This window comes from Aulonocara sp. 'chitande type north' Nkhata Bay, linkage group LG7 (assembly GCF_057382095.1).
Source record: "Aulonocara sp. 'chitande type north' Nkhata Bay isolate Kocher_YH1m ecotype deep benthic linkage group LG7, A_spYH_male_GT1.1, whole genome shotgun sequence".
Lineage (NCBI taxonomy): Eukaryota > Metazoa > Chordata > Actinopteri > Cichliformes > Cichlidae > Aulonocara > Aulonocara sp. 'chitande type north' Nkhata Bay.
Genome location: NC_141350.1, coordinates 56,678,461 through 56,704,594, shown reverse-complemented (window position 1 = coordinate 56,704,594; position 26,134 = coordinate 56,678,461). Strand labels below are relative to the sequence as shown.

At 39.9% G+C, this 26,134-nt stretch overlaps 1 protein-coding gene across 4 annotated transcripts in view; it reads right to left on the bottom strand.

The window, feature by feature from the left end:
- ttc28 (tetratricopeptide repeat domain 28) overlaps positions 1–26,134 on the bottom strand; it is a 163,909-nt gene that overhangs the window by 66,700 nt on the left and 71,075 nt on the right. For all 4 annotated transcript variants that reach the window (XM_086301526.1, XM_086301528.1, XM_086301530.1 and 1 more), the window contains 3 exons: positions 10,974–11,121; positions 6,334–6,606; positions 6,126–6,256 (listed from right to left, as the gene is read on the bottom strand). In XM_086301526.1, coding sequence (XP_086157652.1) covers positions 6,126–6,256; positions 6,334–6,606; positions 10,974–11,121 — 552 coding nt within the window. The remainder of the gene's footprint in view (positions 1–6,125; positions 6,257–6,333; positions 6,607–10,973; positions 11,122–26,134) is intronic.

Sequence of the window (26,134 nt, the reverse complement as noted above, 5' to 3'; positions counted from 1 at the left end):
TAGTTGTGGAACGTAACAAGCTGCAGAGGATCGTTACCGAACTGGATAACGACGGACACACCCCAGATAGTCACTCTGAGTGCCCGCGTCACTCAGAGTACCTCTGGCAACGTGGGAAGCTAAAACAGGTAGCTTGTGGAGCACGTGGAGATCACGGACCTTCCTCATCTTTGTGCTACTGCATTCAGAGCGGAGTGTTTCTGACGGAGCTGAAGACAACTTGTTACCTGGATTAAGCTGGTGGGAATTGCACGTTTCACAAGGTACTGAGTTTATTTATTTTTTGCTCGTTGAGTGAAGAACTTCCGGTTGGGAGATCGTTTTGGATTTATACTGGAGCAATACAGGCCTGCAACGTAGGGTTTATCTCTGCCGGCTTTAGGTTTAGTTTGGGACTATAATTGTTTTATCACTGGTGGTTTACACTGTATGTGTGGAGATTCTGTGTACAGTGGGTAAATTGCTGTGTGTGTTTTTGGTTTGCCTGAATACTGAACTCTGCCATTTTATTATTTTCTTGTTTTCATTGTTTGGTAAATTAAAGGAGGGTTGCAATGCTCTACTTTACATGGTGTATGACATGATTTACTGCACTATAGACACTAGTGTTAATTTTCGCGTGTAGTGCTACTGTTAAGGAATAAGCTTCATTGATCCCAGAAACAAAAGAGAAGTTAATTTAAAACATCGTACGAGAGTACACTAGAAAAAGAACCCAAAGCCCATTTATTTAATGGTATTGAGTAAATGAGGGCTACACATGTAACCACGTTACATGAAGTTGTTTGCCATTTTGGAGGTTTGGCAATCATGGTGACAATGTAGGATCAAATGAATAAGGCTCCCCTCACACAGACCCAAAAATCTACTTCTGATAGCTTTGGTCATTAGCATATTGCTGTGGTCTTAGTTTAAATTTGTTAGCATCTTATTCAGTTGCTCACCTGTAGGTAACTGTACTTCCTTCACCAGCAGTTACACTCCCCACAGTTGCTGGTCCACACATCACTTTCAGTGTGTATGTAGCTTAACACGCAACATAGAGGACTGCAATGGAGGGTACATCCATCTAAAACATCAAATATAAAACTACAAGACTGCTTAACCCATAATTACCAGAAAACCCAGAACTTAGAATGCTAGAATAATCACTGAAAGAAAGCTATAATGAAACTCTTCCAAATAGTAATCAAAATGAGAGCTGAAGAATAAGAGTGAAAAGCAAACTAAAAAGTCAACAAATAACAATAAGTAGAAGTCCTCATTGGCCTAACAAAATCTACAGACCATGACGTTAACAAATTATATTATTTTCCTGAGTACACAAAAGAAAAAAAGACATGAATAAACTGGAAGAAAACAGTGAAAGGAAAAACAGCATAATGACAGAAATGTAAATCAAATCAGACAAAAGCTCAAATATTTACTAATCTAGTTGCTACCAGAACTGTCTTCTATACAGTGTAAAGAAACCAGTGATCAGTATGGTTGTTTAGATTTATCCTACAATATTAAAACACCAATAAAATATTCCTTAAAATGAGCCACAAGCACAACTCATAAGATTCAACTACATATGAAATCCAGTGAGCCATAAATACATCTGCCATGACTCCATGTTGCACACTCACCAGCACACATATACACATTTGTATGTACACACTCTCACAAACATATGAAAGTTAAACGTAGGGAAACACACACCAACAACCTGACAGCTTTACTTTGTGCTTTTAGACGTAAAGTGGTCCGAAATCTAATCTGTAAAAACAATTTAATTAACTACGGTTTTCACAACTGTCCAAAGTGTTTCAGGAGAAATGTGAGGTGTTTAGCTTTGGACTGGCATAATGAAAAACTGCTTTCCAGGAAAAGTTACAGAAGATAAGAGTATAAGTCAAAACAAGTGAATGTATAAGAGCAAATTTGAAGTTTGTTCTTTGGTTTCAATACATTTTTATGACAATGTAATTTCTCGCAAGATGATTATATGTAATTAAAGTTGTTCTTATTGTACATTATATACTTGATCAGCCATCACTCTAAAATATGAAATATATTTAAAATATTCTAAGTTAAGCTCCCAAAGAACAAATCAACAAATCATTGCATTACATAACATGCAGTCACTGCACGGATGCATCATCACTGAAAAATTAATTGATTAGACAGAATCTCTTATGTCAGGGAGAAAGTTGAACAGAGATAAATATCTGCATGCCTTTTCTTTATTAAATGTGATTTTAGGTTGGTGACAGTACCAAATCACAACAACAGTTGCCTTGAGGCGCTTTATACTGTAAGGTAAAGACCCTACAATAATACAGATATCAAATGACCTGTATGAGCAAGCACTTGGTGACACCGGGAAGGAAAAACTCCCTTTTAACAGGAAGAAACCTTAAAACCTTAGGCAAAACCAGGCTCAGGCTCATCCTGTCATGGCCATAGCTGGACTGGCCATCGGGCATACCGGGCATTTGCCCGGTGGGCCGCTGGCGATTTTTTGTTTTTATGGGCCGATGGTTTTTTTTTAAATTTTTTTTTTAGGAAGGGTATATATATAATGAAAGGTGTTGGATTGGCCAATTGGTCATGATCGACTCTGGGCTGGACCAATTACAGCCGAGGAGGCTGGCTGCACCCTCCCCCTTCTTTAGCAATCACGTGATTTTCGCGCATTGCATGCCGGGAACTCGTGGCAAAACAATCCAAGTACCGCATCAAATGCAAACATTTGCAGCACCGCAAAACGTTCATTCTCCGGTTCCAATACCTTCTTTTTTTTTTCTTTGCCGCACAAAAAAGGAATGTACAAAACAAAAGGAGAATAATGCCGGTCCGTACAAAGACAGACTCGACGAAAAGACAAAGAAAAGATACGAGGAAAAAATCAAAGGAGTGAAAGAGTGGACAAAAGACGTCAGCGTGCTGCCCAACTTTCACCACGCTCAGATTTATAATTATACACTTCTTGGAGTGAGTGCATACACTCATGAACTTTAGTAACTTCAGGTCACTGCAACAAGCCCAGGTACAGTTTACCGACGGATGGGTACAGGACCTTGAAATGCACCGTGTAGAACGAAAGACTATTGTACATATCATAAATTTACCAGTCTCACAAATCGTCTTCATAAATACACATTCATTAACAGTTTATTAATAGGACCTTTAAGCTCAACGGTAATTAATTAGTAGTGGAAATAATTTCTGGTAGTGTAACAGTGTTTATGTGGTATTATTCCACTTGCCACAAATATCAGTGTAATGGGGAAACAGCGCCCCCCTCTCGGTGTGGCTGGCTGCAGTAATCGCTGCCAGTCTGCCGTACGAGCCATACGAGAGGTGAGTTGTATTGTTCCGCACACAATATAGCTAAGTAGTACAGACACATAAAACATGTTTGATTAGCTGACGAGCACCGAGTGTAATAAGTGCTTAGTGGACACATGTCCAACACCAGTTTTATGTACTTTTCATTTGTTTATTAATGTGTGAAACTGTATGCTAAAGCGGAATGCTAATGAGATGTTCTGCCGTAGTGTGCTGTGCGGAGTGGTGTGTGGCGAGCCTGTGCACTGATAATACACCGTTGTTTCCATTCAGGTACATCATTTGTTGTTGCTGTTATTTTATTGTATATTAGAAATTGTAATATTGCTGCAGTAATCGCTGCCAGTCTGCCGTAGCCATACGAGAGTGTGCTGTGCGGAGTGGTGTATGGCGAGCCTGTGCACTGATAATACACCGTTGTTTCCATTTAGGAAATAAAGTGGCAACGATCGATCAGAGACTCCTTGTCTTTTTAAAAACACTACACAACGCAGAGTCGAGGAGTCTGTTTGGGCCGAACTGTTGCAGCGGGATGAAGCAGAAACCGGTTACAGTAGCATTACAGAAATGTAGCAGTGACAATAATATTGTATATTGTAATCGCAATGGACAATTAGTGATACAAAACAACTGTTTTATCCTGTGAATAAAAGTATATGTTTTTGTCAGTGTACCATGGTTATAACAGAAGCGAAACGCAATATTGTGTCAGAATAATTCACTATTTATGCACAATAAATAAAGGAGCATAGCGCGACAATTTCTGTTCAGCGCCAGACTTGCTTGTAACCTATATCACCAATTATGTTAAGAAAAATGACGTATTAACTACTACAAAACTCTGACCTTTGTGGGAATGCTTGGAACAGACTAACATGTGAGCTGGAGTGTTCTGAGACGTTATATTTGGTATATCCAGACCATCCATCGGCTCTTACTTCGGAAACATGGCTTAAAAATTTTCACTTCAACGACGTAATCCGATTAAAAAAAAAAAAAACCGATCTCTTTACCCGTCGACTTCCTGTGGCTGTCATGCGACCGGCTATTGCAGTTAATAATAATACAACAGCTTCTTGCCATTTTTTGGGTTTCTTTTTATCGCTGTGTAACTGAGTTCAATTGAAAGCCTGCGTGCGCTAGTACCTCTTGCCACAAGTTCCCAGAATCCTTTGCGGTTTTATCCCTGAATGACGTCACATTTTCAATCTTTATCCTGGTGGGCCGGTCTCTAGTCAAAATGCCCGGGCCGATTTTTTGTCCCAGTCCAGCCTTGGTCATGGCTGTGCTGTGGCAGGCAGGATGTGGGACCCAGGTGCAGGACTCGAACGCGAAAAGGTAACTTAAAGTGGCAGCTTTATTCACTAGGAAAACTTGAATACTAGATCTAAGAAACAAAACATAATAACCGGGAGCTAGGAAACTAGGAACTCAGGAGACCAGAAACTAGAAAACAAAGAAACTAAAAAAGTAGGAGCTGACGAGAAAACAAACACGGAGACCAGGAGCAGCACAGAGAGGGTATGACGCGACAATGGGCAGAGGAAAACACAGGGAGTAATGAGGGAATGGGAAACAGAAAGGAAACACAACACTGGGACTAATCTGACGTAACGAGATGGGGAGGAAGCAAAACTGAGTACACTGAACACAGGACAAGGAACTATCAAAATCAAACAGGAAACACACGGACCGAAATGCAAGCTTAACACAGTGACTGGGGACACATAGAGAACATAGAAACAAGGGGGACTAGACATGAAACGTGGGACATGGGCACAGCACAGAGTAGACATGGGAACAGAGACTAAACACAGGCTGAGATAGAGACTAAGGGAGGAAGGACTACAGTCACTAAGAACATAAGAAATAAAGATAACCAAAACCAGCAACAACAATAATCAAAAAATATAATTCCAGAGTCTGAAACTAAATACTGGGTTGCAGACTCAGTGCCGTGACACATCCGGTGTCTCCCTGGATGAATTGGAAGCAATGACTGAGTCATTGGTTGGAAGAGGTGGTTGACATGAATGAAGTTTGAGACTTTATGCCTATACTGCTGCCTCCGAGATCCAAACCCAGAAAAGCGGTAGAAAATGGATAGTATGAAAATTTCTTTTTATTGTCATCATTAGAGTTCCACCTAGAGCTGAACAATAGACTGTGAAACTAAACTCCCTATATGAATGTGAACAGTCATTCTGTAGACAAGGGATAAGTCTTTTTGGTACCAGACGTTTGGCTGATTTCTGCTTATAATATGCTTTTGGTCTGAATTGCGTTGTCAAATCATGTTTTTGTTGAATACAGGTAAATGGTACATATGAGGAGCTCTTTTGGGGAGCAAAAGTACTTATCCACAGGTTCTGTCTGATGACATTTCAGCTTTTTATTTGTTTTTCTTAATTTATCACCCGTCTTAAAAAAAGATTTACACCAGCTGGTTGTTTCCTTTAGAGACAAGGTCATCAAATAGTATTAGATGTCATTTGGTATTAGATGTCAATATACATCTTATATTCTTTTCTCACTTTAAAAAATAATTACTTTCATCAATGTCTTTTTTTCAATGAGCAGCATACTAAATGTTCTCCTTAAGAATGAAGCTCTTTAGACAAATAACCTGTTGTTAATGTAATGTCAAGAACCATGTTAATATCCACTTTGCTACACAGCAATTGGACTGTTATTTCTAACCTGCTTCCTTCAGAAGCAAAACACATTTAAACCAAGATGAAGTGGGTGTATGTCTAATGTGTCTTATGAATACATGCATGCAAACTTACTTCTCTGTCCTTGAGCTTCATGGCCAGTACTAACTGGTTTCTGTGATTGGCCAGTGCTTCTCTGTAATTGCTTTTGGAGAAAAGGGCAGAGCCGAGGTTCCCATGAGCTCGACATTCCCCTGACTGGTCACCTGTGGAAGACGAATTTTACCTACACTGTAACCGTTTTTCAACACACCATAAACTACTACTTTCAAGTTTTCCATACCTAGAGTCTTGGTCACCTCCAGGTCCTGTTGCATGTAGGCCATACTCTTCTCTATATTACCTAAAGACCAGTATGCAGAACTAAGGGCAGAGTAGACGGATCCACGCAGCTTTAGTGAGCACGTGCCAATCTTCAGCCCTGCCTCCAGAACTACAGCTGAGGCTCCATGGAAACCATGTGTCAGTAGCTCCTGGCCGATGACGGAGACAACCACAAACGGACTCTTGTCTAGCTTCATCTTCTGCAGCTGCTGGTAGGTGGGCTCAAGTGTGTCTGTGAAGATGTGACAGATAGACAAAAACACACAGGTGATTTAAGAAAATTCAATTATTTATCATTTTATGTGTTACAAACATTAATATGACCATTCTTAAGCGCCATTGGACAAGATACTGAGTGTGTGGCCTGAAAACTTCCTTGGCCCTGTGGCATTCGGCTGTGGGACTGTAGCATCCTGCTGATACAGAAAGAACACTACACCTGCCCTGGCTCTTTTTCTACACAGAAAGTAAAATAAAAGCAGAAGCCCTGGAACTTCTGTGTTTGTGCTCGTGCACACTTTCAAAGCAACACTATGCAACTTTTAAGAAGTAATATCACACTTACTCTTACAAGTAGAGACTTAAATTAATAAGCGATAAAATGCACCCACACTTACAAGCAATGCTGGTAAAGCCTCATTAGGTCTGGCATGACCCATTTTAAGCTTATGTAAGCACACTTTAAAGTCTATATTGCTCTGTAAGTGCTGTGTAACTTCAGAAAAGTCTGAAGTTAAACAGCACAGAATCTTATATCCTTTTGCTACTATGTTATAGTCTCAGAGCAAACACACAAAAATATGCATCTGCTATCTGATGACAACTACATCTACAAAATTCTGCTTCACAGATGACATTTTCATATAATTTAAGCTAAATGTATGTAGCCTCAAACAACAGTTTTCTATTTAAAGACATAAAGGACTTAAGTTCCATGTTCCATGTTTTGGAAAGATTGCAGCACATCTCAGCTTTGTGTTCAACTCTGTGTGCAAGCAGGCGCGCGTGTGTCTCCTTCACTATGTGAATATCATAATGAAGCAGACACACAGAGCAGACATGAAGTAAAGCTATTGTTATTCAAGTTGATCGCAACTCTTTGGGGTTCTATGCAATTAAACAATCCCTAAATTGGAAAACGATTGCTTGTGGAACATCTAGGAGGAAAAAAAATCCACATTCACCCATAACAAAGTATGTAATTGAAATTGCTGCTGCTGAAAGGGACTAACTGAAATATTTTTACAAAAACAAATATATCTATTCCAAGTTCAATACCCCCTCCCAACCCCCCAAAAAACAAAACAAAACAAAACAGTTATCTTGTGTCAAAAGTCATATTTTGTAGTATTTGAGATGAACTGTAGCAGTTGCCATTTGCATTTTTCGAGTCTTTCATTCTGCTTTGTCAAACTGAAAAGTTTTGTTTATCAGGCTAATCTGAGGAGGACCTAGTAGATAGCGTTCTGTTACAATTGTCTACCCTAGAGGCCTAGAAAGACAGAGGAGCCTCCTACTCTTTCATGCTGATAACAATGCAGCTCCTTAGTGTGTGTGTACTGCACACTATACTGACATTCTCTATGGTCCAACATGTTGCCCTGCCTACTGCTTACTCAAGCATTGCAACTCAATTTTACTTGGAGGCTTGCTTTGAAGATTATAAGAGATCAAGTTTTGAAGGGTGCTGCCCTTGGGTGGGAGAACAACCTCCTGCAGTGCAACAGACCTGCGGGAGAGCTTTGCTGTAGTCCAGGCTGGACTCAGTTATGATATACTGTTTGCTGCTGCCACTGATTCAAACATACTGTCATCATTTTCAAAATGTGCATTTTTTGTTTTCCATCTACTCCATTCTTCTGGCAGCGCTACTGCTTAAACTTTGAAACAATGTCTTTTGTTTTCTGTTGTAAATTTCTAATTTGAAACATGATAATAAAGTCCATTATCAATAGCCTTGTGCTCAACCCCACTGGATACACAAGTTGGACCTCAAAGGGAAATAAGATGAAGGGAGGTTGGCTGGTGCAAGAACACATGCAAATGCCCAGCTCTAATTCAGATACAGCTGAAGGGCAAAACAACATAATCCAGTGCAAATTCTAGCCTGCAAACCATTCTTGATTGTTTGTACTTTTCCTTCATCTTTGTGTGCTGTTGAGACCTACACATAAAAGTACACTGTGAACTGTGGGGTGGTTAGATCAATGACACATGAGAATCTACCTTGTAAATATTTCATCATGAACCCTGCGAGAAGCAAATTCATGTGAATAAACATAATGATAAAACTAACCTAGACCCTTCAGTGTCCACAGCGCTTTAATTTAAGGATGTTTGTGAACTTCCTAAATCTGGAAGAGGACATAATCAGGAATTAATCAGAACACATAATAAGTTTTCTGTGCTTCAGAAGTGTGTACACCCACTGAAATCTTTCAAATGTCAGTCATTATTTCTAGAAATTAGTATTTGGCCTTAAAATTAGCATTCCACCTCTGTGGCCCGCTTCAGCCGCTGGCAATGTGCTGTCTGCAATTAAAGAAGCTGCAGTTTACGATCTGTCTAAAATGTAATCTCGGCGCTGAAGTGTACCTTTAACTTAATCAAAAACCCACAAAATTCAACACCAATAGAAATGGAATGTAACAAAGTACATATACATTATAATTCTGCTCTACTACATTTCTCGGAGGCTAATGTGCTCATTTATCCCACAGCTCTATTTGTGTATCAAATTACATTTTTTCATAACCGTCTTGCTCAGTATCTACAGTTTGGGGTTTAAAAGTAAAGATGATGCATCCCTTTATGGCAGAGAATTATTTTTCTATTTTACTGGCTTTAATTAAAAAAAAAAAAAAAAAATTCTCCCCTATAGCCTTTTTTAATTGCAGTTTGGTCCATATAAAGCTATCAAGTCATAAAGCCACCAAGTTTCCTATTTATGACAATCTGTGTTACTGTATTTTGCCTGCTACAAGCCTGTTTAAACACGACTCTGTTGTTTATTTGTATGCATGCTGGACATGTGGAGGTCTATAGTGCAACTACAACTGGACAGGTCCAAATTTTTTGTGGGCCGACACAGCGGTACAGTGGGTAGCAATGCTACCCACAACAAGGAAGAAGGTCCTAGTTCAATTCAATTCAATTTTCAATTCAATTTTATTCATATAGCGCCAAATCACAACAAAAGTCGCCTCAAGGCGCTTTATATTGTACAGTAGATACAGAGAAAAAGTTGCCTGGGGTCTGTCTGTGTAGACTTTGCATGTTTTTTTGCCATAGTCCAAAAACATGTTGGCTAAGTCAGCTGGGGCTACAGCTTCCAAACAGTAAGGATAATGGATGGATATTTGGACAGATGGTTGGTTTTCCTGCTTTTGCTTTGGCACAGATTTTATACCAGATGCTCTTTCTGACACAATCCTCCCATTTTGTCTGGGCTTTAGGAGTACTCTACCTTACAATCACTGTAATCACATTACATTTTTTCATAGTGCATTATTGTACTAAATTCAACAATCACTTTACAGTAACAATTGTGTAATTCTTTGTGTTACAAAGATTTTGCCTAACAAAGCTATATTTCTTGAGGGTTCAAGAACTGAAGGAAAGTTCAGCTTCAACAATCAAATCGTATTTATTCAAATACACCAGTGCTGCTGCCTGTCAATCAAATTATGTTATGACATGTAAACATAACTTGTATCTAGTTGTTGGTCACTTCAGAGAATCATCACCCTGTTATGCTGTTGTTGTATAAGCAAATTTATAAAAGGCAGCTAGATTGGCTAATCCTTACTCCTTTAATCTGTTAGGTTGTGTTCTGCTCCAGCCTAAATATAAGGCACACCCACAGTCAAGAGCTGAAACAACATGTGAATCCTGCCTATGTCTCAGAAAAATCATACCATGTCATATATACCTATTCATTTTTTACCTTCCTTAACTTAGATGGCTTCAATAATGCTATGTTGACAGCATTAATACTGTAACTTGCTCACTCACTCACTCACTCGCTGTACCTGAATGTAAATAAATATGACTGTGGGAGACACCAGACAACAACAGTCTTTATAATTGGCAGTAGATGTGACACCTGTCACTTCATTGTCAAGAAGATTCATCTGAAGCAGGAATGGATGAGAGTCATTCCTTTACTTCCACAAGTGGAAGCTGGCGATGACTACCTTTTATCTCCACGTTTCTCTTTCCGTTCTATCTAAGATGCTTGTTTTATGCATTTTCTGAATCTCTCTTTTCTCTATATATCTCTCATCTCTCGTATCAAACATGCATCCCTTTCTTTGTGCGGCCTGAATCATCAGAGGGATCTTTTTATTTTTTTTCACATCCTAGTCCCGGAGGAGGGCTACTGAATAAAAGAATAAAAGAAAAGTAATAACTTGGCAGTTTCCCTAGTGCATACATCTAACTTTCCTTGCCTACAAGTTTTCCAGCACAAAATTGTAGTTTTCTGCTTATGATGTTCTTTTGTTTGTTTCTCCCCTTGTAAATGTGAGTCATGTTGTTTCAGATGTGTTGGCACAGTGAGAGAAAGGCGGAATGAAGTCCGGTGTTAGACATGCCCACCTCTTAGAGGCGACTTCATGGCAGCCTCCACCATACCAACAAGCAGCTGGAGACTCTTGGGGTCTTGGGCGAGGCCGGAAGCGAACGCTGCCAGGGCATCGGCATGACGACCCAGGTACTGTAGGGCAACACCCTGACGAAAGTAAGCCTGAAAAGAAAAAACACAATTATAATTTTTTTTACATTTTTTAAATGTCATATTTTTTGACATTTTGAAACACTTGTTTATTTCTCTTCTGAGGTTTGTTGAAATACTGCAAAAATATATAACTGCAGTTTTATGCAAAACAGCAATAAAGCTACACGTATACATAAAAGGGCATAGCGGTGATTAATTTAGCAAAATGCTAAATGGACGGGTACTTATATAGCACCTTACTATTCACTTTCAGCACTTTATATTACAGGTCTTATTCACCAAAGCAGACACGCATTCATACTGCACTCTTTTTTCTTCTTCTATGCCTAAGTGCTTCTTATCTAACATTCACACACACACTCGCACTCTGGTGTATCCAAAAATATGGTGACACATGGAGTGGAGGAGCTGGGGATCAATACACTAACTTTAGACCATGTTTAATACAAACATTCACCATATTAACACTACATAACAGAACTTTCACTTTAAATGGTCTGTTTGGTTCTTTGTTCACACCATGAAAAGTTAAGTTTAAAAAAATGTAATATCCTTATTTATCATATTTATCTCTAAATGTGGATTGTTGCTTTGAAGTCTGACTGTTGAACAAAGACATTATAAATATTACAAGTTTTGTTTCTTCATTTATGTCCTTAACACTTGGGATTCGACTGTACTGTTAGCTCCACTGTTAGGGAATAGCCTCCTGTTCAGCAAGCCAGAAGTCTTTCCATTTTAGATTTTTGACTGTCTTTGAGAAGGCTCTGAAAAAGATCCAATAGTTTAAACATTTACAGAACCCATTCTGAATAAGGAGAACAGTTACACTTGATAGTTAACAGAGTTTGGCACAGCTGTTTTTGTTCTATGGTTCCAACAGCTGTATTTGAATTGTTTAAAAGCACACAGAAAACTGTGCTCTTCTCTAAAATATTTTTACTTTAGTCTAATCTACTTGCTAGTCCACACACTACTGTACTGTTTGATTTATTTGCACATATGTGTTAGCCATGCATCTATTATTCTTTGTTTTTAACGTGGGGTATCCTAAATGTTCCCTAATGAAACCTGTTCTATTTATAGATTTTTGATTTGCTTTGATATTTGGTCATCAAACACAGCAAGACATCATTATTCAGTGTCTGAAAAACTCAGGTACATTAGCTGTAGTTGTTGGGTCTGCGCTTCCACAGCCCCACTGGTTTAGAGACTTATTCCCGATAACGAAGCAAGATGAACACCTCAACCAGTTTTTCACATGCTAGCAAGGGAAGGATCTCAGAGCAGCCCTTCTGCCCTCGGTGTAAGACCACTTCGAAGAACAATCACCCCACAGCAGCCTTTTATTTCTGTGACACACAGTTTCACAAACACTCATTGTAAAAATCCCCCTATGGTGTCAGGCACTAGGTGTGTATGTGTATGTATGTGTATGGATGTGCACGTGAGAGTGTGAGTTTGTGTCTGGGGGTGCGTTGGTGTGACCTCCTGTCCACAATAGGGTCATAAAGGCAGGAAGTTTACTAAACAAGAAAACAGAACCCTCACATAGGATGTGCTCCTATAAAAGACTATAGCCTCCTCCACCAACACGCTGGGGAGAGAGTCAGAAACAAAGTAATGTCTTTGACCATATAGTTTGAACCAAGCCTTACAAATTTAAGTACAATAATGGCAACATTTAACAATTTGACTCCAACAGTAGTAAAAACAACCTTTGGATTAAAAGTAACTTTTTAAGAAGTGCTCAGTGATTTTCACATAACCTTAAATAATGAAAAGGTCGAGCACCGATGTGGCATTTACACATTGGTTACACACTCTTTCCATATAACACACAGCAACATGCATTTCATTAGGACCCCTTGTGCATTTCACAGCTGGATTAGAGACAATGCATCATGACATCAGATTCATGAAGACAACTCAAGAGACGGCACGTGCAACACAAACATATCTTCTTCTCTCACTGCTGACCTTACTGTAACCTAATTGTCTTGCCCCCTTCTCTCTTCGCCTTCATTCCTCTTCTTTTTACTTCTCATTTATCATCCAACCCTCCCTCCCCCCATTTAAGCACAAGCTCTCATGACAGTGAGTGAATTAAGACAAAGAGGAGATCAATTAGATTACATGCTAGCTGCTGTCCCGCCTGCCACTTTCTACAGCCATGCCGTCTTTGTCCCATCCTCATCTTCAGACAGCTTCATTGAAACAAATGGAGTCTGAGGTCAAGTCTCAGTGCAGAATGTGAACAGACCACGGTGTCATTTCACTGATGATTAACACGAAAGTGATTTAAATGGTTGGTAATTACAGCTGAGGCCATATGCCTTAACACACTCATTATGAAAATGCCTCAGTCAGTCACAGCAGGCTAATATTATAATATTCTCTATTTGTGGAGCACTTTTCAAAAAATCAGAGTCAAAAGTTAAATTGCTACAAAATATGAAATACTTAAGCTGTCCAATTAAAGTGAGTTTTAAGAAGCTGGTTTAAGGTTTTAATGTTGTGGATCGTTGAGCTATCTGAGTTCATATTGCCGGCAAAATCCTAGAGTTTGTTCTCAAGTCTCCGTCCACTAGTGTTCCTAACCTGATCTCTCTTTGTACATAGATTTCTTGGACCTGTCCCTTAACCAGTTTGGAGTGTCTGTTTGTCAGAGTGGCATAGAGCGTGGAGAAGTGTGAGTGGCAGAAGAGGAGTGATTGTGTGAGCAAGAAGAGGAGAACAGAGACTGTGTGGATTCCCCACTTTCCCCCCTGGAACCCTGTGCCCCCTTTCCCTGCACCTGTAAATATACTGCACCATGCAGTTAATCCCCTTTGACAGTTTTCCAACAGTCTTCAAGGTGTTCTCAGAGATGCTGAGCACTTGTTGGCCCTTTTGCCTTCACTCTGCGGTCCATCTCATCCCAGACCATCAGAACTGGGTTTAGGTCAGGTGACTATGGAGGCCAGGCCATCTGGTGCAGCCCTCCATTACTCTCCTTTTTGGTCAAATAGCCCATATACACTCTGGAGGTCATCGTCCTGTTGAAAAATTAATGATGGTCCAACTAAATGCAAACTGGATGGGATCGCTGCAGGATGCTGTGGCAGCCATAATGGTTGAGTATGCCTTCAGTTTTGAATAAATCCCCAACAGTGTCACCAGCAAAGCACCCCTACACCTCCTCCTCTATGCTTCACAGTGGGAACCATGCATGTAGAGACCATACGTTCACCTTTTCTGTGTTGCACAAAGACATGGCAGGGGGAACCAAAGATCTCAAATTTGGACTCATCAGACCAGAGCACAGATTTCCACTGGTCTTTCATTCCTTATGTCTCTTGGCCCAAACAAATCTCTTCTGCTTGTTGCTTTTCCTTAGTAGTGGTTTCTTAGCAGCTATTTGACAGTAAAGGCTGATTTTCGCAGTCTCCTTTGAACAGTTGATGTAGAGATTTGTCTGCTACTGGAACTCTGTGTGGCATTTATCTGGGCTCTAATCTCAGATGCTGTCAACTTACAATTTCTGAGGCTGGTGACTCAGATGAATTTATCCTCAGTAGCAGACTTGACTGTTGGTCTTCCTTTCCTGGGGCGGTCCTCATGTGAGCCAGTTTAGTCGTACAGTAGATGGTTTTTGTGACTGCCCTGGCTGTTAGCAATTTTCCGAATTGAGTGACCTTCAGTTCTGAAAGTAATGATGGACTGTTGTTTCTCTTTATTTAGAATTTATATTATGGTGAGAACCAATCAGCTAACAGTTGTCAGGGCTGTGAGCTGTGTACCAACCTGCATTCTGCACAACACAACTGATGGTCCCAACCATATTAAGAAAGCAAGAAATTCCACAAATAAACTCTGACAAGGCACACCTGTGAAGTGAAAACAATTTCAGGTGACTACATCATGAAGCTCCTTGAGAGAAGACCAAGGGTTTGCAACGCTGTCAACAAAGCGTGTTTCAGTGTAGCTATTTTCAGGAATCTAAAATATAAGACATATCTAGAGTTATTTATCATTTTTTCTTTGCTACATAGTTCCACATATCTTGTGTCATATATTTGATGTCTTCAGTATGTATCTACTATGCAGAAAGTAGTAAAAAATAAAGAAAAACCATTAAATGAGAAGGTGTGTCCAAACTTTTGACTGGTAGTGTATATTTTAAAAATACATTTAGAAATTATAAGAACTCTTTCATTAGGAATATCATAGATGTACTCCAAAATGATTGTCAAATAATGGGTATATAAATACTGAATAAATGCTTTAAAGTGGCAGGATTAATTCCAACAGCTCTAAGTCATTCCTGTTGACAACCACAACTTAAACCATAACACCAGGCAATCAACATCTGTTGATTAAATTAACAAATTTTCTGGTTCTCTTGGTTCTCAGTGACAACTGGATCACATCTTGGAGAAGCTCACTGCAGTCGTGAGTTCTCAGATTCGGCTCTTTGAGCACAAGAATGACAACATCACGTCAGCGTAAGCTCACGGCTCTCCAACGGGAGATTGAGAGACCAGTGTCGGACTGTTAGAACAACTTTAAATTCCCATGAGTTGTTCGCACTAAAGTAAAAACCACCATCACTTCATGCGGATACCCCTTCAGCGCCAGCTGCGGTCTCAAGGCTGGAGCTGAACAACAACACCCTGATATGGACTGTGTTTAGACTGTTCTTCCCATTCTATGCAAGGCCACCCGGGTTGGCTGGAAGACTGTTTACTTAGCCTGGCAAGGCTAAGGACACTGTCTCAACTGAACTCTGGACACACACACACACAGACATATATATACACATGCAGATGTACACTCATCCCCCCTTACCCCTCCAAACGCCTTCGACGCTTATTCCCTTCTGATGCTGACGGTGGATCAAGGAGTCTGGCTGTCTCTCACCCTTTACCCATCCCTGTTGCTTGTCATGTGTTTCTTTGGTGTATTAAGAGTTTTTTCATGTGCTATGTGCAGAGGTGTTTTTTTTTTCTGTTCTCAAACTGATCTCCCTATTGGAGCTCAGTCTGGGGGGAGTTAGTTTTTTTCTCCTTATCTTTCCTCATGTGGTGCTTTTCCATTGTTATACCTCTCTGACCTGTCTTCCCCATGTGATGTTTTCGTGTAATCTATGTATGGTCGGAGGGAAAGATGGCGCCGCCATTGCGTGCAATAGGTCGGCAGCCTTAACATGAAATTTCCCCTTGTGGGACTAATAAAGGTATCTTATCTTATCTTAATAAACTGTGTGTGTCTGGGTCATGCACTAGACTGGGAAAAAAATTTAATTTCCATTTGATAATTGTATCTATTGTAAAGTAGTATCAACTACCAGCAATGATGCCAAGTGTCCGTGCTGGGGATAGAGATATAGCAACCTGGCCTCTGACCCTCATGCAGACTGGAGAGGATAGAAGAGGAGCTAGACTGGGATGTAGTGCTGGGGTGACATATGGACACCCCACCTGTGTGCCTACCTCTACTTAGCACTGCCCCTCAAAACTGTTGCCTTCATGCTGATCTGGCTAGTATGTGGAGGATGCAGTGTTTCTCATTTAGGCATTCATGTTCTATTCTGGACCTTCTAGGGGGAAAATCCAGTCAAAAAGGATAATTATATCAGAGGAGGAAAGTTATAATCACAGTGATGATCATTATCTCTGCATGAGCAGACAAGCAGCATAATGGGTAAGGTTGAGTAGCATGTGTGCGTATGGGAGTGAGAGAGTGAGGATGAGAGGTTAAATCTATATAGGTGTGTGTGTGTAAGAACGTTCTACCCCTATCAGTGGCGTAAACATGCCAGATCCAGACAGAAAATGACAGCAGGAAGAGTCTGCCTCCACCACCACCTCCAGCCTCCTGCTCACACACATCCTGCCTATTAGCTCAGTCTGGCTACGCTGCCCACTAAGCACATGCAGGGGGTGCAGACAGCCTTACAGAGACACACACACAAACACACTCTTGGTATTGTTTATTCATTCTTTCTCTCAGCGGTGTTCTGGAACATCTCTGAAAAATCCTGTCAGATTACAGAGTCTCTTCCCAAGCTGCTGCGGTTATGTCTGGTTTGCAGGTATTTCACACTGATTCCCAGTTGAGCACTTAGACGGGCCCTTTAACATGACAGGTGAGCTGACATGTTTTCTTTGTTCATACTTACGTAGAACTCAAACATTGTTTATGTTATTAATTTAAATATTTTTAAAATACCAAATGATTACCAACAAAGATTTAAGTGAATCTACAGGTCCCCTACCTTTCTGTGAGTTTTTAGAGATTTTCAGCATAGAGATAAACTGTTCGTTTCATTGATTTACTGTGTGGTTCAATCTTGCTGCTGTCATAGAAAAAAAAAAAAGAAAATTCTGTACACAGACAGAATCAGTGAACACAGTGGGGCATTTAGTAGCTAAAAAGATATTTCTTTAGAGAGTAGATGGGGACAACCAAAAGTGCTAAAAGAGACTCAGGACTGAACTTTGACCAGTGACCAGAAAAGTGGTCTTAAATGACTGCCTGTGTTCCGCCCATAGACTTTATAAAAAGATGAACATATCCACCATAACATCACTCGCTGGATGTAAACTCTGCATTTTGAAGCCTCAATGTTATAGTGAAGCCAGAAGTGACCATATGCACCTAAATTTGACTGTATCATGGTAGATGAATAAAAATGGACAAATTTGTTGGGAACTATTTTACAGTAACAAAATTACTTTATATCATACTTTAAATGTTTAAAAAGTAGCCTGTTGAAAAACAAATGAATTTGATATGGCTGTCATATATTATACCTGTGAACACAAAGAGAGATCCCCAGTGCTTTACTGAATTTGTTATTGACTAAAATAACAGCAAGTCAGTAAAGACCTGTTAACAGACGCCTTTAAAATTACAATTACTGTTTACCTAAAACTAGTGCTATACTGTACTGCATCAAATAAAAACTGCACTACCACAAAAGCCACAAGTACGAAAGAAAAAGTTGGCTGGTTGAAATGTCGTTTGCACCAGAGAACTAGATTATTCAGGATTTTTATATTTAGTATTTAGAGCAGATTGTTTTTCAGTGATTTCTTGTTTCTTGATTCATTTCGTCGTTACTGTTTAAAATAAATATGATGTGATAGTGTTACTGGCAGAGTATTTCAGTTAAGTAAAAGTCTAAATGTTTGAGGTGTTGCTGTATTGTGACTTGGGACTTAATATTGCTTTAAGAAGGTGAGCTATTTTTTCCATTCTTTACTTTCATTGCTTTTTAAAAGTCTTATCCAAGTTTCTGAAAGACCCGTGAAGTACACAAATAAAATGAAACAAAAGTGGAGATGTTGGTGATATCTTTTATCTTTATTTCTCTGAAATTTCACCAATGGGGCTTAGTTTGTAATGAAAGTTTTTATAAATGACATTAGACCAACTTTACGCTTTGATTTACACTTAAATCCCTGTTCAAGAAAAGTAAAGATATTAATTAATTAATAATTAAAAAGAAAATAAAGCCGTTAGAAATAAAGGTAAGGACTCACTAAATATGTGACACAAAATCCTACACCTACATTACCTACTACATACACAAATGCTTTGTTCCATCCATTTTAAACAATAACCAATGACCAAGTTAGAATCACCAACTGACCGAACAGGTGTGTTTTTGTAATATATTTATCTGTCTGGCAACTGCTGAGACATTTTGTCTGAAGCAAAGTGTCGAACCAGCAAAAAATAATAGTAGATCGAATCAAAGAAACAAAGAAAATGAAGGTGAGAGATGGTGACTGAGAGAGGTGCTGTGTGTCAGAGCAAAGGATGCTCACCAGATGAACAGCTGCTTCAATTACTGCTCGTAACTCACATTAATCGAGAACAGATGGCAGCACAAGTGGCGAGAGAGAGAGAGAAGACTGTGAGCAAGAGCAAGAGAGGATCCCATAAACGAGACATGATAGAGATTGATGTCTTTGGAAATCACAAAATCTCCCTCCAAACACACAACAAGATCTTCATTCTCATTTTATCTCGAGCCAACATGGAGTAAAAAAACTCTTTTTTTACCACTTTGTTGCTGACTGAACTGATTTATGTTTTAGAAGCTACAGAACAGCGGGGATCAAAAAGGGGCTAGGGGATAATAGCCACTAAACTTTTAAAATATAGCCAACAAAAGAATATTCGTATGTTCAAAATGAAGTATCATAATTAGTTAGTGACATAACTTAAAGTCTTGATCAGTCCTCCAGTGCCAGCTTAGCGAAAGATGCTATATTATAAACATAACTTAAGTTACAACAAGAACAACATCCGACCTGAGGGAAATTATTCTCTTTGTTGAAAGTTGCTGATGTCACCTGGCCATTGCTAAACAACAGCAGCTTCATTTTGCTAAGCCAATACCCCACTTATTCCACAGTGGGTGATAAAATGACATGCTGTGTGAGTTGTGAGCTGTGTGCTGTGTGCTGTAAGACCTACAGAGTGAGATCATTATTTAGGAGCGTGAGACGTTCTGAGGGAGTCATTAAAAACAGCAATCTGTATTGTAAGGATGTCTCTTTGCAGGGTTTAATGCACATTATTACCAGGCTGAAGTATGATTAAACCCTGTGAATCCAAACGAGCAGATTTCTACAGCAGTGTACAGTTACTCACAGGCTGGGAATTAGCAGCCCTCCCATCTTGCACAGCAGTGTGATTCAAACAGCTTCTCTTAAAAAACTAGTCAGCCTGTAAAGTATTATGGTAGATGAAAATGGTGCTGAGTATGCATCTTCACAGAAAACTGGAAACACATAATCCAGTATGGATAAGAAACAAAGAGACAAAAACCTAATTTGAATTTTTAAATCTGACTTTGTAAGTAGGAAAAGCACAAACATTGGGTGGTGAAGATTAGGAGGTAATTGATCCTGCTTGTCCACAAACAGACAGACATCTTCAGTGGCAGAAATAAAAGTACAATGCCATAGGAAAATAAAACTTTTTGTTGTGAGTCATTCTGCTGTTGTTAAACAACTGTTTAGCATCATACTGCAGAATCATTTGTTTGGGTTGGATGTTGCCATGCTATATAAAGAAAGATACAGTAGGCCATAAAGTAGAAAAAAAAGATTAAAACCCCAATTATCTTATCTTCTTTCTGATCATAACTTACTAAATGAACATTATTTGGGTTATAACATAAAACTAGTGAGACCAAAGATCAAGTGAGCAGAAGGGTTGTTTTTACATAGATTCTCCTGCAATTTGAGTTTGTCTAAAAAAAAGAAAGAAAAGGATTCACCTACTGGCAGTCATTAGAAAGGCAGATCAAAAGCACTTCTGCATTGGGTAAAGTGACTCCAGTGGTGAAAATTAAAGTCGATGTGCAACTGCCACAAACATAAGATCTTCAAATCAGATTGAGGCTAGCTCCAAATGTGAGCTAGTCCCTATACACTCTCAAAATGCCTATGAATCTCATACACACACACACACACACACACACACACACACACACACACACACAAAAAATTGTTCCCCGGTTAGTCTGCATGAATATTAATCATTGTTTCACTGGGACACTAGCTAAGATGCAATAATTGAGTTAGAGTGGCCATAACTACCATTTCCACTGGGACCAATAAAGATGTTACACGGCCAGCTGTGGGCTCTTCCACACAGGCCAGCAGAGGCAGTCTAATGGCTTTACAAGTCTGTGCAGTAGAGTGTTTGAGTTAAAAGCCAACTACCAAAAAACCAAAAAATTTTTGAGATGGAGATGCAGATCCAGAGACTTAAAAAAAAGACATCGGTGCGTTGGTGGTTCTTTGTGTCCGGGGATGGGCGTCCAGGTACACACCGGCTCACTCCTTGGCGGCCGCTTATCGGGGCCTGGAGCCTGGGGCTCGCTCGGGCCACTTCGGAGGTGGGGTGCCCCCGGCCTCTCGGCCTGGGGCTCGGTCACTCAGGCGCAGCTGGCTGCCGGCGGAGCTCACGGGCGCGTCACTGCAACTCCCCCTGGCTTCTGCTCCGCGGCTGCTGAGTGAGCCCTCATCTGGGACTCTCCTCAGCTCTTTCCGGGACAGTGGCGCAGCTGCCCCTCTGTTGGTCTTCCTTGGTCTCTTGTGTTCTGGGGGCCTCTGGATGTCTGGAGTTTTGATCTCCTCCACACCTGCTTCACGCCCTGGAGGACGGGGCTGTGGCCCCCCCCACACCCTCTAGCAGATTATTACATGAAGGAACCTTTTAAAAAAACAAAAAACAAGCGCGTCCATGCTCACAGGTGTACACACGGGTGATCACACCCACAAACTACACCCTTTTTGGCTCCTACCTCAAAGCACACTGTGTTCTGTTGATCTTATGTGCTGCACAATAATGTTTAACATTTAGTATTTACTGTCATATTCCCATATATCATTGTGATGTTGTTTATTCTATTACTCTTGTTCTCTTCTGCTTGCTTTCTTTTTTCTTTCTCAGCAGGTGATCCAGGTGATTGATATATGCATTTTTTTTTCTCTGCCCGTTCTGTTGGTTTTTGTCTTTTGCCCTTCTCCCCCGTCCCTCTTCTCAGCTGTTTCTCTTTCCCTCTTTCTTTCTCCCCTTCTTTCCCCCAGTCAAGTCTGTCCCGTATTCAGTAAGTGAAAATAAAATAAACAATAAAAGGTGAATCAAATGGACCATTACGGCAAGGCTGGGATGGTCAGTTTGGTAAAGTAAATCCGTTGGGCATCTTTCTTTGCCTTTAGACAACAATTCTGATGGCAAAAGAGCCAAACGGGACAGGCCAAAAAAAAAAAAAAAAAAAAAAAAAAAAAAAAAGAGACAAACATCTAACATACAAAACGTCGATTTTTTTAGTGTTAAAAAAAAAAATTTGAAAAAAAAATTGAAAAAAGGATTTTAAAAGCACAAAGGTCAAGGACAAGGATGATTTCATCTCTCTTTTGTGCATGTGTTCCTGAGTTTGCACTGATGTTAACATGTCTGAGTGTGGGTAACACATGCAGGGTCAAGACAGACACCTCTGGCATCATATGTTGAGGGACCACAGAATTTATCCGGATTCAATGGTTGAGGCGTCGCTGTCTGTCTGATGTAATCAGTCCAAGGGTAGCCACAGGTCATTAACTATGTTTGGCATGGAAAAGACACAACTGGGCTGCAACGTAGAGTTATTAGTAGACACAGAAGTGTCATTAGTGTTTCTTGGTTCATTTCACTCATTATACACACACCAGTGAATCAAAACACTATGATCAGTCACACATGAAGACAACAAAAATGATATTGTAACAATGGATCCTGAAAAGCTAAGCAACATTATTAGACCATAAAGAGTTAGTTTTCATACTGAGTGTGTTAGTTACAGGAGAAAAGACCTGATCAACTTGATGAGGGTCAGATTGTATTCTCTAAAACAGTAAGTTATTATCTGGTGTTCCAAGTCAACCAAATGACAGTGGCCCAATAGAAACTATGAGCCAGCAACAAATCTGATCCAGACTTAAAGAAACTATATTTCAACTTGTTTATACTATAAATGTCTGCTCCCACTAAAACATGCTGTTAAAACAAAAATATTGTCAGTTTCAAAAATCCTAACCGTTTAAGACATATCAGGGCATATGATACCACAGCTATAAATGCATAGATTTCATGAAGACAGACCAACACAACATATTACACAGGACACATTTCTTTAAAATAATGCAGTACTTTACTCAGTTACTCCCAGGAGAAAATAATTTGTTACGGTACTTTTCATGTTACTTATGCATTTCTCTGTAAAATGACTTGAAACACACTGCCTCATAATTACCATTTATCAATATAAACCTATAGGCTACAGTCCCACACACTGATATGGAGGTGGCTATCTTTGGCTGTATCCCAATTCAGGTTCTGCAGCCTTAAAGTACGCAGCCTTAACGGTCCACACGGGCCGCATACTCAAAGACCGCTAAGGCCGGAAGTGCGAAGCTTATGAAATGGGACAGTCTAGCCTCCGTTGTGCTGCCCAGGTTGCCAAGCAACCATGATACTAACAGCTGGAAATGTTTCATACAGCTTTGCTTGACAGAAATGAAGGAGAAAATCTTTTGTTCATTTGTTTGTTTGTTTCTACATGAGTATCTGAGGCTGAGACCACGGGACTGTGAAATCATGATTATTGGGCCTCATTTCTGTGCTGAACAGTCATTTTAAGATTAGCTAGTAAATAACAATTAGCTGATGTTGTTCATGAGACTAAAGTCATCTCACTTTGGTAATGTAAATATAATATGGCCAATATTAAAGTTATTATTTCAATCATTATTAGTTATTACAGCAGTGAATGAACTCTGTTTCAAATACTGAGCTTCAGTAAAGATTCAAGCTGCGTTTATTTATATTTCCTGTCACCTTAAATCTTCACTCAAAGACAGGTTCCTTTTACACTGCATATATAAATGTATTATATATAAGAGACAGATATTGTTCTTTTAATATGTTGGCATTACTAAATTTCTCTCAGTACATACTTTAAATATCCATGAAATCATCATATTCTCTGTAAGATTAAGGTCAACTATTGAACAGCGTATATTTTAAAATAAAGGCTGTAAAACCAAGTTAGTACAAACATCGCTAATGTCACATAACTTTCCCGACATGTGGCCAACAGTAATGTTTTAATATTCTTCGTTATTAAACATTTGCACATAAATAAGTGACATAATATTCAGTACTTACTTTTACAAGTTTACTCTTTGGCCGCTCCGCTTCCGCTTTTTTTTTTTTTTTTCGGCAAAATTATCCACACCCACCGCCGCGCTATGCATTCTGGGGTATGTTGGACCACGAAGTCTACACCGCCACATACTTGAAATTCAGGGAAATGAAGGACGCATTTGAGGGCCGCATTTCGAGCAGCCTTTGAATTGGGACAGCCTTCGTCACGTCGCTGTGATGTAATCGGCCTTAAAATGCGGCCTTTGAGGCTGCAGACCCTGAATTGGGATACAGCCTTCGTCTTTTATCCTGTCTTCCTTCTCCCCAACCAGTCACGGCAGATGGTCGCCCCTTCCTAAGCCTGGTTCTGCCAGAGGTTTCTTCCTGTTAAAAGAGTGTTTTTCCTTCCCACTGTCGCCAAGGTGCTTGCTCATAAGGGGTCATATGACTGTTGGGTTTTTCTCTGTATGTATTATAGTAGGGTCTACCTTACAATATAAAGTGCCTTGAGGTGATTGATCTTGTCATTTGGCACTAGGGCTGCCACAAACGATCATTTTGATAGTCGACTAGTCACCGATTTTTTATTTTTGCGATTAGTTGACTAATCAGATCATGCATCCATTGGACGTACAACCTACAGCTTATTGCACCAGCATGCAAATGCTCTTATTGTCATGGTCGGCTGTGTGGCAGGCAGGCAGGAGTGGTGGACCCAAAATGCAGGATTCTCAGGACACGAGGTTTAGACAGAAAATGCAGCTTTATTGCTGGAGCAGAACATCAAGATAAAATAAAACTCACAAAAGCAAACAAAACTCTAAACAGAGATGCAGGAGGACTGGAAATCCTAAACACGCAGCAAGTGAGGGTGAACAGACGTTAACGATGCGACACCGAGTAGGGGAAGACACAGACACTAAATACAAGAGGTGAACGGAGCAAAGAGGAAACAGCTGGGAGACACGGCTGACGTTGATTACACTGACGAGACAGGGAGAGCACAAAGCTGAACGCACTGACAAAGGACACAGACCTACAAAATAAGACAGGAAGCACACGCCAGACAGAGACAGACTCGTAAACAGGCATAATGACGTCATGGACAAACAGAGGGACATACGGGCAGAGAAGACCAAGCACAGGCAACCTAAACCAAACATAAGGGCAAGATAACAAAACCTAAACCAGACATAATCATCATCGTCATCAACATCATCATCATCATCAGATAACTAAAGAATCAGAATATAATTGTAATCAAAACAGTATCACCAGAGAATAACCAATCCATAATGCAAAAATAAACCAAAACATAAGAAACTCAAAATGCTGGGTCGACCCGACCCAGGACCGTGACACTTATAATAATAATAATAATAATGGATTCCATTTATAAAGCACTTTTCTAGGCACCCAAAGCGCTTTACAATTCCACTATTCATTCACTCTCACATTCACACACTGGTGGAGGCAAGCTACAGTTGTAGCCACAGCTGCCCTGGGGCAGACTGACAGAAGCGAGGCTGCCATATCGCTCCATCGGCCCCTCTGGCCATCACCAGTAGGCGGTAGGTGAAGTGTCTTGCCCAAGGACACAACGACCGAGACTTATATAACTATCATTAGCTTACAGCTTTGAGTGTTTAAGGTATGTGCTAACTAAAAATAAAGACAAGATGATAGTTTATTAAACTTGAATGAAATTTGCAGATTGTTTCGGTGGAGTTTAATAAACTCAGCCGTCTGCTCCTTGCTATCTAAAATATAACAGGACACCGGAGTATATTCTCGAGCATCTCACACTTCTGATAATCAGCTGTCTGCTTGACGTGTATTCAGCTGTGTAAAAACTATAACTTTAATCTCAGCCAAACCGATTTACTCAGGAACGAATAAAATACTGAAAAAAGCCAAAGCCTAACATTTTTAAGTTATCTAAGTGACTTATATATCATGTTTAACCTGAGTAGCAAAAGACGGGGGTGGGTTTGAAAATGATTTTCCGGGAGTCCGGTGTTCTCACCGACTCTAGTGAGCCTTGAGCTAGCTATCGAGCTGGTGGGTAACAGACGTCTCCGAAAATGTGGGAGCACTTTTGAAAATACAGTGGCTTGCAAAAGTATTCGGCCCCCTTGAACTTTCGCACATTTTGTCACATTACAGCCACAAACATGAATCAATTTTATTGGAATTCCACGTGAAAGACAAATACAAAGTGGTGTACACGTGAGAAGTGGAATGAAAATCATACATGATTCCAAACATTTTTTACAAATAAATAACTGAAAAGTGGGGTGTGTGTAATTATTCAGCCCCCTGAGTC